The sequence below is a fragment of the Micromys minutus genome (assembly GCF_963924665.1).
Source record: "Micromys minutus genome assembly, chromosome: 15".
Taxonomy (NCBI): Eukaryota; Metazoa; Chordata; class Mammalia; order Rodentia; family Muridae; genus Micromys; species Micromys minutus.
In genome coordinates, this window is record NC_137984.1 from 51,046,675 (window position 1) to 51,064,459 (window position 17,785).

At 43.3% G+C, this 17,785-nt stretch overlaps 1 protein-coding gene across 1 annotated transcript; it reads right to left on the bottom strand.

The window, feature by feature from the left end:
* Positions 1-4,531: 4,531 nt before the first annotated feature.
* Positions 4,532-17,503, bottom strand: NHLRC3 (NHL repeat containing 3). Its single transcript, XM_080929208.1, has 7 exons — positions 17,367-17,503; positions 16,730-16,882; positions 16,050-16,197; positions 13,150-13,350; positions 10,974-11,065; positions 8,409-8,521; positions 4,532-8,020 (listed from the first exon to the last, which is right to left on the bottom strand). Exons 1-7 carry the CDS (start codon positions 17,448-17,450, stop codon positions 7,768-7,770), a joined length of 1,044 nt encoding a protein of 347 aa, XP_080785334.1. The 5' UTR covers positions 17,451-17,503; the 3' UTR covers positions 4,532-7,767.
* Between the last annotated feature and the right edge of the window lie 282 nt (positions 17,504-17,785).

Here is a 17,785-nt window from a genome sequence, read left to right on the forward strand (position 1 = left end):
AAACAGAGACACAGTAAAACTAACAGAAGTTATGAACTAAATGGATTTAACAGACATCTATAGAACAATCCATCCTAAAACAAAAGAATGGACCTTCTTCTCAGCACCTTACAGTACCTTCTCCAAAACTGACCACATAATCAGTCACAAAACATGCCTCAACAAATACAAGAAGATTGAAATAATCCTATACATCTTATCAGGTCATCATGGACTAAGGCCAGTCTTTAATAGGAACAAAACCAACAGAAAGCCCACATACACATGGAAGCTGAACAATGCTCTACTCAATGACAACTTGGTCAAGGAAGAAATAAAGAAAGAAATTAAATACTTTTTAGAACTTAATGAAAATGAAGGCACAATATACACAAACTTGTGGGATACAATGAAAGCAGTACTAAGAGGAAAACTCATAGCTCTGAGTGCCTCCAAAAAGAAATTGGAGAGAGCCTACACTAGCAGCTTGACAGAACACCTGAAAGCTCTAGAATAAAAAAAAAAAAAAAAAAAAAAAAAGCAAATATACCCCAAAGGAATAGATAACAGGAAATAATCAAACCAAAGGCTGAAATCAACCAAGTAGAAACAAAAAGAATTATACAAAGAATCAGCAAAACCAGGATCTGGTTCTTTGAGAAAATCAACAAGAGCAGAGACAGTATTCAAATTACCAAAATCAGAAATAAAAAGGGAGACATAACAATAGAAACTGAGGGAATAAAAAAAATTTTCAGATTCTACTACAAAAGCTTATACTCAATAAAACTGGAAAATCTGGATGAAATGGACAATTATCTAGACAGATACCAGGTAGCAAAACTAAATCAGGATCAGACAAACCATCTAAACAGTCCCATAATCCCTAAAGAAATAGAAGCACTCAATAAGTCTCCCAACCAAAAAAAAAAAAAAAAAAAAAAACAGGACCAGATGATTTAGTGCAGAATTCTATCAGACCTAATACCAATACTCTCCAAACTATTCCACAAAATAGAAACTAAAGGAACACTACACAATTCCTTCTACGAAGCCACAATTATGCTTATACCTAAACCATACAAAGACCCTACAAAGAAAGAGATCTTCAGACCAGTTTCTCTCATGAACATCGTTGCAAAAATACTCATAAAATTCTTGCAGACTGAATCCAAGAACACATCAAAACGATAGTTCACCATAATCAAGTAGGGTTTATCCCAGGGATGCAGGGATGGTCCAATATATGAAAATCTATCATCGTAATCCACTATATAAACAAACTCAAAAAAGAAAAAAAAAAAGCAAAACACATGATCATCTCTTCAGATGCTGAGAAATCATTTGACAAAATTCAACAGTCCTTCATGTTAAAAGTCTTGGAAAAATCAGGAATTCAAGGCCCATACCTAAACATAGTAAAAACAATATACAGCAAACCAGTAGCCACCATCAAAGTAAATGGTGAGAAACTTGAAGCAATCCCACTAAAATCAGGGACTAGACAAGGCTGCCCACTCTCTCCCTACCCATTCAATATAGTACTGGAAGTCCTGGCCAGAGCAAATAGACAACAAAAGGAAATCAAAGGGATACACTTGGAAAGGAAGAAGTCAAAATATCACTATTTGCAGCTGATACGATAATATACTTAAGTGACCCCAGAAATTCCACCAGAGAACTTTTACAGCTGATAAACAAGTTCAGCAAAGTGGCTGGATATAAAATTAACTCAAACAAATTAGTAGTCATTTTCTACTCAAAGTATAAAGAAGCTAAGAAAGAAATTAGAGAAATGACACTTTTCACAATAGTCACAAATAATATAAGATACCTTGGTGTGATCCTAAGCAAGCAAGTGAAAGATCTGTATGACAAGAACTTCAAGTCTCAGAAGGAAATTGAAGATCTCAGAAGATGGAAAGATCTCCCATTTCCATGGTTTGGAAGGATCAGCATAGTAAAAATGGCCATCTTGCCAAAAGCAATCTACAGATTCAATGCAATCCCCAACAAAATTCCAACCCAATTCTTCATAGAGTTAGAAAGAGCAATTTGCAGATTCATTTGGAATAACAAAAACTCCAGCATAGGAAAAACTATTCTCAACAATAAAAGAACTTCTGGAAGAATCACCATCCCTGACCTCAAGCTGTATTACAGATCAATCGTGATACAAACTGCATGGTATTGGTACAGAGACAGACAGGTAGATCAATAGACTAGAATTCAAGACCCAGAAATGAAACCACACACCTATGGTCACTTGATCTTTGACAAAGGAGTCAAAAATATTCAATGGAAAAAAGTGGAAACATTTTTAACAAATGGTGCTTGTTCAACTGGAAGTCAGCATATAGAAAAATGCAAATCAACCAATTCTTATCTCTTTGTACAAAACGCAAATCCAAGTGAATCAAATACCTCTACATAAAACCAGATACATTGAATCTAATAGAAGAGAAAGCAGAGAAGAACTTAGAATACATAGGCACTGGGGAAAATTTCCTGAACAGAACACTAATGGCTTATGCTCTAAGATCAAGAATCAACAAATGGGGCCTCATAAGATTGCAAAGCTTCTGTAAGGCTAAGGATACTGTCAATAGGACAAAATGGCAATCAACAGATTGGGAAAAAAATCTTTACCAATCCTACATCTGATAGAGGGCTAGTATCCAATATATACAAAGAACTGAAGAAGTTAGACTCCAGAGAACCAAATAACCGTATTAAAAAATGGGGTACAGAGCTAAACAAAGAATTTTCAACTGAGGCATACAGTTTGATGGTTCCTCAGAAAACTGGACATAGTATTTACCTAAGGAACTACCTATAACAGTCCTAGCCATCTACTCAAAAGATGCTCCAACATCTAACAGGAACACATGCTCCACCATGTTCATAGCAGCCTTATTTATAATAGCCAGAAGCTGGAAAGAACCCAGATGTCCTTCAACAGAGGAATGAATCCAGAAATTGTGGCACATATACACAATGGAGCACTACTCAGCTATTGAAAACAATGACTTTATGAAATTCCTAGGCAAATGGATGGAACTAGAAAATACCATCCTGAGTGAGGTAACCCAGTCACAAAAGAACACTCATGGTATGTACTCACTGATAAGCAAACACTAGCCCAAAAGCTCGGAATATCCAAGAAACAATTCACAGACCTTATGAAGCTCAAAGAGAAGGAAGGCCAGAAGGTGGATGCCTCAGTCTTTCGTAGAAGGGAGAACAAATACTCATGGGAGGAAACACAGGAACTAATAGCGGAGCAGAGACTGAAGAACAGATCACCCAGGAACTGTCCCATCTGGGGATCCATCCCACACGTAGGCACCAAACCCAGTCCCTATTGTTGATGCTTACTGAGGAGCCTGATAGGGATGTCTCCTCAGAGGCTCTGCCACAGCCATACTGACAGAGGAGGATGCTGCAGCTAACCACCAGACTGAGCACGGGGACCCCAATGGAGGAGTCAGAGAGAAGACTGAAGGAGATGAAAGGGTTGCAACCCCATGGGAAGAACATTATCAACCAATCATACTCCTCCCCCACCTCCACAGCTCCCAGAGACTAAAACACCAACCACTGAGCACACATGGAGAGACCCATGGCTCCAGCTGCATATGTAGCAGAGGATGGCCTTGTCTGGCATCAATGGGAAGAGAGGCCTTTGTTCCAGTGAAGACTCATTTTCCCAGTGTAGTGGAATGCCAAGGCGATGAAATGGGAAAGGGTAGTTGGGAGTGGGAGCACCTTCATGGAAGCAAGGGGATGGGGAGGGAGATGGAAGAGTGGAAGATGAGGATAACATCTGAAATATTAATACATAGAATATTCAATAAAAATGATTTTTAAAAAAGAGCCATATGAGGTATTTACTTTACGTCATAAACTCATATGATGGCTAAGGGCCAGGTAGAAGAATCATTTAGTCTTTTAAATAAATAATCCACTTTTCTTGTTTATAAAATAATCAACTAGCACAAGTAAGAAGCTTTAAAGCCCTGATCAGCAAAACTAATCCAGTATATTCGTGCTCATGAATTACCTATGTCTGAATTACTGAAAACTGTTAAAACTTTTTCCCTTTTAATTGTAGAAAACAAATTAAGCCAGAACAATGTTCAGCCCTTGGAATTGTGTCATGTGTACACCAGAGTCCTTTTGATGTAAGTATACTGTAGAAACAAAGGAAAGCACACGGGTGTTCCACACTGTATCTTCAGTTTCAAAGTCAAGACCACGTGGAAGCCTGGCATTGTCTTTCGCCAGCTAGTTCAAGACACGCCTACGATACGCAGAACTCTACTGCCCTCTCCTGGCTGAAGACTGGAACACACATGCCAACTGCATCCTCCCAGAAGAGTACTGCTGGCTGACTGGACAGTAGCTCCAAAACATTCTTGTTTGTAAAGTGAATAAAGCTGATAAATTCTGGCTTCAAATTTTTTATTGGATTATTGCTGAAAGCATACAGCTGAAAAAATAACCCAGTTGTGTAAGATCAGGGCCTTTCAAATTTTTTTATTTAATTAAGTGTGTCTAAAAATTAAAACTTTAAAGAGTTTCCAGTTTGATTAGCTATATAGTCAAATCCAATCATCTTTTAAAACCAGAGCCCAACAGGTTAGTCTCTGTTACCTTAGCCTTCCAACAATGGTACATAAAGCAGTTATAAGACCATAACACAAGTGGTAGTTTTGTTCATTATTACTATAACCATGTCTTCTCCATTTGAAAGATTCATTCTCAAAGTGGGAGGAAAGATCACAGTCTTTGGCTTTTTAATACAGAATAGTTCCCTCTGTGTCAAGAATAAAGCTAGGAAGCTTTCTATCACAAAATCCAGACTCCTGGGGCTGAAACTGAGTTCAGTTTCATGCTCGCCAGCTCCAGCGGACGCAAATTCCTCTGCCTCCACCGACACACACTCACCCGCACATACCGACAGACAGACACATAACATAATCCAGAACAATGTGGAAAGCTGAGATGGCTCCTTGGATTTGAGCATTTGCAGGCTGGGCTTGAGGGCTTGGGTTCGAATTCCCACCCGTGTAAACGCAGGGCATGCACACACATCCCTGTGAGCCCGTCCTCGCTCAGTCAGCAGTTTATGCTTGATGAGGGCAAAAACAATGTTCTCAGCCCCTGCTATGTCTTCAGTCCTGGGTTTAACACAGCGAACTGTAGTCTACAGCTGGTCCAGTCTGCAACTTGAGATCTTGCTGTGGCCTCCAGAGTGCTGAGTTATAGATGTATACCAGCATGCCCAGACTCACCAACCTGAAATCTCATGGCTACTGAAATTCTTCTACCATTAAAATAAATAAAAAAATAAAATAAAACAAGGAGCCAGATATATACATTTTTCTTTGCAAAACTTGAATGTTCCAAGAGAAAACACAAGTCTTATTTCTTTAACTCACTGACCCAGAGTGAAATGCTTTAATTATAAACACACCGATCTCATAAGATAAACAAGAACATCAGCAGCAAATTTTCTAAGGATCTGTAAAGAAAGCATGCCAACACTGGCCTGGAAGCTTCATCCCTACTGGCTAGCTCTCACAGTTCTAGAAGGTTCTATTTATACTATGGACGGAGAAAATGTTCAGCAATCATAACCAGTTGTGAAGCCTGAGGGCTACAGAAAGGACTGGCCCGTAAAAATGAGAGAATTGCAAATATTATGTGTAACCAACCACTTTCTGACTGGATTCAGGGCCTGCTCTAAAAGATGAAGGCTGCATGGTACTGCTAACTGGCTGGCTAGGCCCTAGCCCCAGGGGACTATCTAATGCTATTATTCTGGTATAGCGAGTATAATACACTGCCCCACCGTCATACCAATTCTCATCTCGGACGCTTCATTTGGAATGGATGGACATTAATACAGAGAGCCACATGTGCTCCCTCCAGAGTCAGAGACTCTGATGTTCCGTCTCTGACTCTGCACAGCACCATCTGCTGGGACAAACTCACAGCAGCAGTGATAACCCACAAACCAGCAGTCAATATCCCGGCACAGAGCAGGGAGACTCGTGAAGCCTAGCAGGAGCTGAGACCCTGTCGGATGGATGGCTGAGGTGGACATTTGCACATCCTGGCAGTGCCAGGTCCATGGAAACTGGGAGGGAAAGGTGATGGAGGGCGGGGAGGAGCTGAAGGGGAGAGAGCACAGGACGGGTCTGATCAAAGCACAGGCCACAATAAAAACGATCCAGAATAAACAGGCAAATAAAACAAATAACAAAGGCAGTTCAGCCAGTCTGCTCTTCTTCAGAGGGCACCTGCATTTGTCTGGCTTACCAAGACAAGCCTCACACTACCTTTTCATCCAGGTCAACTGATCATAGTTGTAGACTTCTCAGTTTGTAGACGCCTTGAACAGCCAGGCAAACCTGGCATGCCTCATAATTACACCAGTCTTGGAACACCCTGTAATGCGCTCCAGGCTCCATCTAGACACCTGTGCCTGCTGCCCACCCAGTCCAAACGGCATTAGTGAACGAGGGAGGAACAATGCTCCCTCAGTGAAGAGAAAACTACGGTGGCTTTTCTGCATCGCAATCTGGGAAGTGTTGGGGACACACTCAACATTAGGGTCCAGTGCTCTTCTGTTGGAGGCTCACCTTCTGCCCACACTGCCCCTCAGCTGGACTGGGTGGGGTACAGGCAGCTTAGGCTGTACAAGTCACAGTAAAACTCTGGGACAGAAGGACGCAAAAGGAGCAAAAGCAATGTGCGATCAAAATGCCCTGATCGGAAAGGGTTTCATCAGAACCTAGAACCAACCAGAACAAACTGAAGGAGCAAGACGCACATCTGAAGGACAGTATTTAGGCAGTGCAGAAGAGGGCTAGGAAGGTAGGTATTTGTCATTGTAATACCTCAGGCATGTGGCACACTTTCATGAAAATGGTTCTACTTCTGAAATACCTCTGAGGTAGGCAGGTGCTAGTAAGGACGTGAGTTTATACTGCACACTGGCATGGGTGGTCCTTACTGCCAGCAGGGGTCTACACCTGCCTGCGGATCTTCACTGCAGCACACTGCTTAGACGCTGGATGCAGTCTTGTAGAGGGTGACAGTAAGCATTTTGTAGCCAAAGACCAAACCCTTTGCTGTTTTCTTCTCCTAATGCGTGATGTCTGCCTCAGCCCTTCTCTACCTGGATGGTACTGTTGCCTCTTTCTCACGTAATCTCTCGGCCCACTCTGTGCCCAGTCTCCATGAACCCCCCAGAACCCCCCCCACACACAGCTCCTCCTGTGTCACCACGCCCACTTATCTCTCTATTGGACCGCAGGCAGACCACACTGCTTCCTCACTTCCGAATCCTCTGGACCAGTACGGCCCTCTGCATGCATCAAACAGCTTCACATGAAATCAAAGTTACCCAGGAACCCAGAGTTAATCGATATAGGCAAGTAACTTGGTTACAACCACCGCTTGCCCTCATGACCCCATTTTAGAATTGCATTTCTCTCTTTAAAAGCTGCTTGTGTGAAGATCCTGCTAAGGCAGCTGCCTAGCATGTAGGAAACAGTGAGTTCAACTCCTAGGGCCACCAAAAAGCAAAATCATTCTTACATACTTAGTTGTAAAACCAAGTCCCCAAACCACAAGGACACATGACTCTTCATGACACAACAACACACATTTCTGGTAGAAGAGGAGGTAAAGATGGCGCTGTGCATGAATGACTTTTTAAATGCAATGACTCTGAGGTGCTGAACTGCTACTTGAAGCTCCTCCTAGCCGGAAGCACTAAGCCCCAAAGGCAGGGGTGCGGCTGTGCCATGGGACATATTTTTGTATTTGTTTTGCCCCAATTTCTGCTACATAGACAGCTCCGGTCTTTCTGTCGACCTCTAAAAGATGTGGCAGAACCTGGTCTGCCAGCTGGATGGTGCTGATCACAGAGCAGTCTCCAACGCTTCCAGATGGCGGGGCAACCAAAACTGACAGCCTACTGAGGTTCAGCTGGGCCACAATCAAGTACTTCCCATCGGGGGTGAACCTAGGAGGAGAGAGAGATCAATAACCCCCACTCTTTCAAGGTCTGGGCCGTGCTGCAGGGAACCGGGGAGTGGGCCTGGCTTCGCAGCTGTGAGACACGTCATAGCTTTTCAGGTTATAGTGCATGGCTCCTGGGGCATGATGTGCCTTCCGGTTCCTGAGAGACAGAAGCAATGCCTCAGGCAGGGGAGATGTCAGCTGCTTTTCTATGATTAGAGATCTCTCAAAGGATTTGAAAATCTCAGATCTCTAACTTCTTTGGACTCTTGTTTCTTTCCATTTTCCCTTGATTAACTAAAAATATGCATTTTAAACTTTCAGACACTCTTGAGAAGAATCGGGTCCCACAACCACTAAAACAAGTGTTTAGAACAACCAGCAGGGATTACCTCACAGCAGAAGGCCCCTCCTCTGTGAAACAGTTGTCCCAGGCTCCTAACCACTCCCCAGTGTCTTTATCAAATACTTGGAGCCTTTTATTTCCTCGGTCAGCAACCCACACCTGAAAAACCAAAAACTCATGTCAATGGGAAGAGACCCACAGCACGGAGAGAAACATGAGTAGCTCTATCAGCTCTGCACACAGTCCCAGTGCTTGAGGACTCTGAAGAACAGGCATCACTAGCTCCATTTTCAGCAGGTTAAACACCTGCTCTGAATGCACTAGGAAGTGCAAATGCCACAGTCTAATGTGCGTCCACCTCAGCCCAAAGAACAGAGCCATCAACCGCATTAAACACAGAAGTCCTCCACACCATGAAAAGGATCAGCAACACTGGCAAAGGACAAACTGGCCCATCCCTTTGATTTTTGTCTTCATCACTGACAACTGAATCAGCTCCTAAGCCAGGTACAAGACAAAGAAAAGCAACCTTGCTCCTCAGAGGCTCAGGTGTTTCCTCTCTCGGTGTCATTTCTAAACAAGCATCTGTTATTCCTGGGATGGGCCCACAGTACAGAAAGCCACTGACGAGGAGGAAACTTGGGCACCTTAGTAACACAGAAAGCATAGCAGGCTTAATTTGTTTTTTTTATAGGCTACAGTGAGTTACTAAGACACTCCTATCATAAAGCAGGGAGCTTAGATTTGTTCTCAATAGCATTCATGGAGATCCATAGATTCTACAATTATACGCTCTCCATATAGCACAGACCACGCCCCTCACAGATCCTTCAGATTTCTTGGGTTTGTAAAGCTCAGTGCAACCCTGACTTTATTCTCATTGGTGTATGTGGATTTTGGTAGCCACTGACTGTTATAGACACAAGACAGTGACAGGCTGGTGCCCACACAAGTGTCCTGAGCAGTGATGGGGTTGCTCAGGGTCTAAGGAAGGAACATTCACATCTCAGGATGGATGGTACTGCAGATTTTTTTTTTTTTTTCCTCTTCAGTACCCAACACATTTGATCATGAGAAAGCCTCTCCTAGAAACATTCCTTAACTGTGGAGTAAATTCACTCTTCAGAAGGATCATGGTGGTGATAAAATGAGTTATGTACAATGTGCAGAATACCAAATAACTGTTAGAAAATATCAGGGTGCAGGGGCAGGGACGTAGCCCAGTACTGAGATGCTCTCCTGCATGTGTAAGGCCATGGGTCCTTGTTGCCCCACAGCTGCAACAACTGACAAGCAAAAGTCCAAGGTATGTAAAGAATGAGCTGTCTCTCTCACAACTCACTGGTCGGTCTCAGGCTGCTCCTCCAAGCCATCTTGCTGGCCCCTAAGAACTCTCCTCACCATGGTGAATCTGACTGCATCTCTATCTCTCTTGCTCTGCAAAATGGGATTTTTTTAAAGCAAAAAAAAAAAAAAAATGGAACTAGCATCAAGGAAGGCAAGCTGATCCAGACTTTGCATGTCAAAGGGCAGCCTGACCTAGAGCTCAAAGCAGTCTGACCAAAACACTGCGCGTCAACACGTTTACTTATTTAACACAGGTATGACCCCTCAGAACTCCATTCAGCACATGCGCTCAAAGCCGTGATGTAACAGCAGGGCTGTGATTCGAAGTACAGTTACCAGAGGAGACAGAGCAGTTAACACTGCTGACGGGGTCTTCGCTGCTAGAAGGTGACCTCTAATATCCCAAGAAGCAGCGTCTCTGTTTAACAGATGAGTAAAAGCCTAGGAGGCAGCAGTGGACGGGGCTGGAAGGAAGAAATGGCTGAGCTCCCTGGGAAGCAGAAAGGGCAGAAGCTGCAGAGGGCTCAACTCCATCGGGATCAGCCTCTGGCACTCACCTGCCCATTTCCCTCAGTGCTGCTCTGCTCCCCTTGTGAACTGAAGTATCTCAAACACTGATAATAACGTTCTTCCAAGTAGAAGGCAAAGTTTCTTTTCCAAGTTTTAGATTCATTACCTGTTCCCTCAGTCATTTAAAAACTATAGAATTATCTATTTTGTTCATTTCTAAGTATTTAGAGAACTTCATCAGAACAGTGTCCGAACATTTTAGGAGTATATGTGCCAAGCCTGCTCTAGAGAAACTGTTTAGGCCTGCCTACTGTGGTTACCTTTAACTGCCAATATGATACAACCTAAGACCACCTAGGTAGAGAATATTCAAGCAGCACTGTGTATGTCAGACTAGCCTGTGGGAACATCTGAACAGGATTGTATGGTTTGCTTTACTTGACATGGGTACACTCAGCTTACTGTGTGGGTGGCACCATTCCCTAGGCTGAGGTGGAGAGCTGAGCTGTATGATGTTTAAGTGCGAGCAAGGCAGCACATGTGCATTCACCCCTCCCTGCTCCTGACTTGGGACAACAGAGATGTCTGAAGCTCCGGCCTTGATTTTTCTTTCTCCCCTACTTGGGATTTCCTTGGGTTCTTCTGTTTGTTTTGTTTTTCTCACAGCAACAGAAATGAAAAGAGGATACATACACCAAGACAAGCCCACCCACCCACATCCACACAGCTGCAAACACAAGGACACTGTCTTTACCCGACCAACTGAGTCAAGTGTAACGCTGTGAGGTATGTTGAACTTTGCAGGTCCTGTTCCATTCTCTCCACGCAGCCAGAGGATCAGGAAATCTACAAACGGTAAATACATATGAATAATAGTGAAACATAAGTGTTTCCATTTGGTTTTGTCTTGCCTACTGCAAAAGAAATGTATCCCACACTGAGGACTTGAGTATTCTTTTCTGGCTTTGTCTGTCTAACTCATGCTCCTTCAGTCTACCATTTCATTAGCTTCACCTGAGCTGTTCGGACATCCAAGGCACTGTTCAGAGTTCCTGTACCGTCTCCTTCAAACTAGTTCCCTCTGAACCAAAAACAAACAAACAAAAACACCCAAAACCTCATTTTTTTGCTCAATTGAGTTTTCCCTTCCTGAGACAGAGAGTCATATTATATAGTCCTGGCTAGCCTTGAACACTGTAGTTCAGGCTGGCCTCAGACTCTTAGCCATCCTCCTCCTACTGTAGCTTCCTGGAAGCCAGGAACTACAAGTATGTACCCAGCTATGGTAGATTTTATGGTCTCCCTCTATTCACTAGAGGTCAGTCACTAGAGCCTAATGGACTGACCTCTCTCTCAAAAGACTAGTCCACACCTAACACACTGTTTCTGGGAATGTGGCTCTTTCAGATGAAAGATTTTAAAGATATAATTAAGCTAGAAAGGGATCCTGAGATTATCCTGGATTTACAGTAGGCCCTAAGGCCTTATAAGAAAGTGATGCAACCTTCAGAGACACAGAGAGGAGCCCACAAAGTCATACTGCCACAGCTGAGGAGAAGAAGGGCCCACACTGAGCCCTCAGTGGGAACATCACCCACCCTATGTGTTTCAGACTTCTGGATTCCCAAACTATGACAATAAATTTCTATTGTCTAGAGTGACCTTCTTTGCAGCTGGTTTTTTTTTAAAACAACCTTTTATGTTATGTTCAGCCTGTTCCTAACTTTACTAATTTCTTGCTTTTACAGAATCTCTGGATGCCTGCTTTACTTTCTGTGTTAGAGACTAAGTTAATTCCTAAAGACAGACTCACCAGAAATAACTCTCAACATTCTGTGTATTTAAAAACGTTTTTGGAATATGTCTGTTTGACTGAAAATCCCTCAGACTACTAGCAGAGCACAACTATGAAACCCTCAGAGAAGCTTTAATGGCACCCCACATTTCCTTTGGGCTGCTGAGAAAGCTATGCTTTGTTTCCATTCCAGCTCAGGGCTCCCACAAATCTGGGCACCACCTCCAGTAGTGTCCTGCCTGGCCCTCTGTCTACAGCTCAGCCAAGGGTTGCCTCTTCAGGAAACCCTGCAGTGCCTCCCCAGTTCAGGCTTGAAAGTCTCTGTCACAGATTAGTTTTATTGTTCTCTTCAGAACAGACCTGAGGCTGAGGTAGCTACTGAGGGCCTATAGAAGGCACTGCATAAAGCCTTACTGTTAGACTGACAGGGACTCAGCTTCCGGACTTCCCCATCAGAAACAGGACTGAAAAGTTTACACCACCTCAGTCCAGGAGGGTCACACAGCCTCTGAACAGAAGGGGTATTGGTAATCCCAGCAATCAGATTTGTGTAGAGGTTTAGTCCCTTGTTATGTATTGTAATGCTAAATTCTGTAACCCAAGGTCAAGAGGGAATTCTCACCTATACCAGCTTTTGTCATGCAAAGTTTGCTCTTTAATTTAAAACTATTTGGTTGGATAAAGATGCCTACAGCCTGTAGCAGGGCAGAAGAGAGGTAGGCAGGGCTTTGGGGTCTGAGGCAGAGACCACTGGGGAGAGAGGAGAAAGGGTAGGTGGGTCTGAGCACACAGCCTTGAGGGCTCAGAGTAGGAGTAGCCTAGGCAGACTGTAACAGGTGATACTTGGGATTATTGACAGAGAAATAGACAAAATAGCACAGAGTTGATATCTACCCAGCTCTAATTCTAAGGCCTATTATAAATATAAAGGTTTTGTGTCTTTTATTTGGGATTGAAATAAATCTACGGTGGGGTACAAACCCTACATATTTTCAGCAACAGATCTGCTTGTATTTAACCTTTACAGACAACCTCATGTACATTATGGTTACATTATCCCACACAGCAAACAAATTAAAATCACTTTATAAAATAATATCGCTATGATTATAATCATGATCATACCAAGTCATACCTTGGGATAGTTTGAGCAGTCTGTTATTCAGTCCCCCATCTCCATCCACAACATAAATCTCTCCCGTGTCATCTACATATAACTCTGCAGGGTTATCAAACTGCAGCGGGTTCAAGCCAGTGCCCTTCTTGCCTGGGGTTCCCAAGATTTGAACAAGATCACCCAGGGAGTTATATTTTTTAACAGTATGGCCATAGGGTCCTGTAGATAAAGACAAGCAAGTGTCACAAGGATTATACAGCATTCACATCTTCTATAAGCTAAGGCAAACCTTTCACTAGGCTGCTCAGCAACAGGAGCCAAGAGATTTGCATATTTAAGTGTGACAGGTGACAAGCAGCCTTTCATAAGGTGTGAACAAACCTGGAGATGAACTAATCTAACACTCCAAAATAAGGAGACTCTGGACACAAGAAAAACACTGGCTCCTAACAGAGAAAGTGTAGGATAATTTGCATACTTAAAACACACAGTTTGGTCAGGTGGTGGAGGCACACACCTTTAGTTACAGCACTAGGAGGCAGAGGCAGGCAGATCTCTGAGTTTGAGGCCATCCTGGTCTATAGAGTGAATCCCAAGACAGCCAAGGAAGGTTACACAGAGAAACCCTGGCTCAAAAAGCTCCCCACCTCCCCCCCAAAAAAACCCAAAGAAGTAAACAACCCATTGCTTGTACAAGAAATTAAGAATAAACTAAAACACAGACAACTGACGTTCAAAGCTGTTATTTCAATTAACCATGCACAGATTATAAAGTTAGTAAGGCCACAGAAAGTCCTCTATAACTAGCACTATTGTTTTAAATTACATTTTTCTCACAGCAGAAGCAAATTCAAAGTTGAACTAATTTCATAAGAGAAAAATACTCCTGGAGCTATAATGACCTTACAAGTTAAAGAATAAAGTATATAAGAGCGAATAAGGGAAACTATGAAGCCGTTAGCAGAGGCACAGGAGGTGAACCTAACTGGCAGGTACCTAAAGACTGACGTCCAGCGGGGCAGCCCTCATTCCAGCTCAGCCTGGAGAGCCGCCTGACTTACAGCCTGGACCTGAGTGCTAATGCTGAGGTTCTACCCAAGAGAACACCGAAGTGCTAGAGAGCACACCTCCAAGTTCTAAAGACTTGGAAAAGGGGGACAGAGTACTTATGATTTGTTTAAGTGGTTGACTTGCAGCTAGATCTTCACTTGAAGAAATCAATTCATTTGAAAATGGGAAGAGCATAAAAATTGTTTCTCTGATCTGAGGGTGGAAAACAAGACGCAAAGAAGAGAATGAGATCATCTGTGCTGTGCTTGTTTCTGGGAACCAGTGATGACTTGCTTTTTCTTCTTTTTAAGGGAGACATGAACAGAATAGATTAAAATTAAAGGACTCTCACAGCTAATTCTGGGGACAGAGAAGAAGAGAGAGAGAAATAGTCAAATCTCATTACATTATTATATAAGTTCAAATATGCTTCCAAGAGTGTTTTATTTCACTTTATTTAAGTACATGAGTGTTTGCCTGCAGGCATGCCCGAGGCTAGAAGATGGCATAGGCTTCCCTGTGCCTGGACTTACAGAGGGTTGTGAGTGGTCATGTGGTGTGGGAAACACACCCAGGTCTGCAAGCACAAGTGTTCTAAACCACTGAGCATCTTCCCATTTCCTAGATTTTTAAGTTCAAGGCCAATTTTACTGGGACTTAAAAGGAAAACTCCAGGGCACCCAAACTATAGATCTTAACAGCTGCCTGGGAAAGGAAGTTAAAGAAGAGCAATTGAGGAAGCCACGAGGTTTGTAAGCAGCCTCAAGGCAGAAAGGGAAGTGAGTGTTCGGAGAATCATGCCTAGGCTTTGGCAAGTATCTGAAGGGAGGAAAAAAAGACTTGAGGAAGAAAGATGAAAAGTTATGAGTCTTTGAGAAGTGTGCAGCCCTAACACTCATCAGCTGCCAATTGTGAAACGTTTAATAAGCTTTTGCCTTCCAAGATAAAGATTTAACTAAACAGATTGCTCGCTCACTACCTGAAGCCTAGAAATAAGTTTGTGCTCTGTTACCAAGTGTGACCTTCCTGATGCTATAAAGACTTATCAAGCACTGGGGAAGTAGGAACATAACCAGACCAGGAAGGACACTGGCAACATCCGCCCTGACCCTCCCATTTCTCATGTTGACACACCAGCAGCACTGGCGAACTGTGGTCCCCTACAACTTCTGCAGCTACAAAGCTACTGAGCCCACCTGGTTTTTCAACACTGCACACTATCTGTTGGTAGGAAAGTTTCAGACATGCTCAAGTGAGTGGAATTTCAAAACTGTCAATACCAGTGTCTGCTCATCTCTGGGCATCAAACTGTGGCTTCCTATCATTTCATACTTCCTTTCAAGAGACAGCGGTACAAACTATTCAGAGTCCACTGACTGACACCTGATGTGATCTCACAGTTGAGTCTACTGGGAAAAAGCTGTCACTCAAGAATGAGGACCTGGGTTCTGTACCTACAACCAATGCCAGGAAAAACAAAAACCTGGAGTATAAGTGTGTGCACTGTAATCCCAGCATTGGGAAGTGAAGAAGGCCCCTGGGGCTCCCTAGCCAGTTAGCCTAGCCTGCTCGTGAGTGCCAGGCCAATCAGAGACCTTGGTTCAAAAGACAAGAGACACGGCCAGAAGAATGACTCTGCCCGCTCCCACACACAACAAGCAAAGGGACAAGTTTAAAGAATCATGATTACAGTGCCATTGAGTTTCTTGATTATACAGTAATGTGATATAAATTTGTAGAAAGACATGATTTTGTGAAGCATTAAAGAAATTTATGATTAGATTAGCCTTAAAATGTACAAGCAAGAACACGGGCCAAGACGTGACTTCTGTGGAGGAAGACAATATAACAGAGCGCACCACACGTACCACTTCCTACGTCTGTGATCCAGACGGACTGTTCATATGCTGTGCCGGAGACAAAGATACCATGGGGTGTGTCAACTGTATAATTCCAGGCTCGAAGGAAATATCCATCCTCTGAGAACACTAATACCTTGGGGATGTTATCCCCTCTCTGAAGGCATACAAAAATAACTGCTTAGAATCACTCAATAAGAATGCTAATCTTCACTTTTGTCAGAGAAATCAAAATTAAAGGACAACTGAGGAATTCAGAAGTGTGTAAAAAAGGCGCTAACTTCAAAACTTAACCATAATGATATCTAGTGCACACAAATCTAAAATGTGCACTCGGAGCCATAATTAGTATGTTATAAATGCAAGGGGCGATCATCTAGGGAGGTACTAACTTCTTTCCTTTATGTTCATCTTTTTTTTTTTTTTTTTTTGTCATGATCAGATTGACTATTTTTTTTTCTCTCTCCTGTTTGCTGTGATCAAATTGAATGTATATAATTAAAATAAAAAGTCTCTCCATTGGAGAGATGGCCAGGCAGATAAGAGTCAACAAGCCTAAGACCCCGAGTGCCATCCCAGAAACCACTGGTGGGAAGAGAAAATCAATTCCAAAAGTTGACCTTAGATAACCACATTCACACTCTGATCTCTCCTGAGCTCACACAGAAAAAAATATGCATTCTACTTACTTGAGCTACGTAAACTAACCCGTTGAGGGAGTCAACTGCAACACAAAATGTAGCACCAGTGAAGTATTCTGAATTCTTGGGCCAACCCAAATCCAGCCGGAAAAGAGGGTCCTCCGTTTTCCAGGAAATGTGGAAAGAAAATGTCCTTGAAACCTCAAATAAAATCAAAATACTCAGATTCAGTTTGACAACCAGAAGGTATCCAGTTTGAAATAGGGTTGTACATCTAAACAACCACAACAAAATTCTGCAAATGACTTGAGAGTGTAGTAAGAGCTGGAGAAGAGAATACATATATTTGAACGAATATGTTTACTTATTTTTACTTAGACTTATGTGTGTGAATCCACGTGAGTTTATGTGTACCTTGTGCCCACAAAGACCAGAAGACCCCCTGGAACTGGAGTTACAGTGGAGGAGTTAGCTTTCCTGTTGGTGCTGGGAATCGAACCTGAGTCCCCTACCAAAGCTGCCAGAGCTCCCAACCTCCGCTCCACATCCTCAGTCCCATGTGCACACTTTTAACAGCAAATGAGAGGACGAGTTGTCAGCTGCTGAGCCCGGGGACAGGTTTGGGGCCTCCGGGGCTGCACCCCTCGGCGCCACCCATATCCACAGCCCTCTTCCCACTATTCACCAGAGGGCCACAGAAGCGCGAATGCAAAACCAGACAGGAAAGAAGGAAGACGGAGCCTCCCAAGCAGACCCAGGCTCTCGCCATCGTGAGTGCCCGGGAGAAGGTCAGCGGGGCCCGAAGCCGGGTCTGGGGCAGAGGAAGCCTAAAGCACCAGAAAACTAGACCAGAGAAACTCCTAAGTCCAATTCCGGGTTTCCTGCTCCTTGCCACGCCTCCCCAAAGTCAGGTGCCCAGAGAGTGGCCCAGTGGCCCCGGTCCCCATACGGAGGTGCTCCTGGCCGGGACTTCTTTTAGCCACTAGAATGGCGGCGCCCACAGATCTTCCTGATCTACTTACCGTTCACTCGTTTAAACTCACATTCAAGAATCAAAACAGGGCATCACAAAACTAAAGCGTTAGGGAACTGTGACAGTAAAAC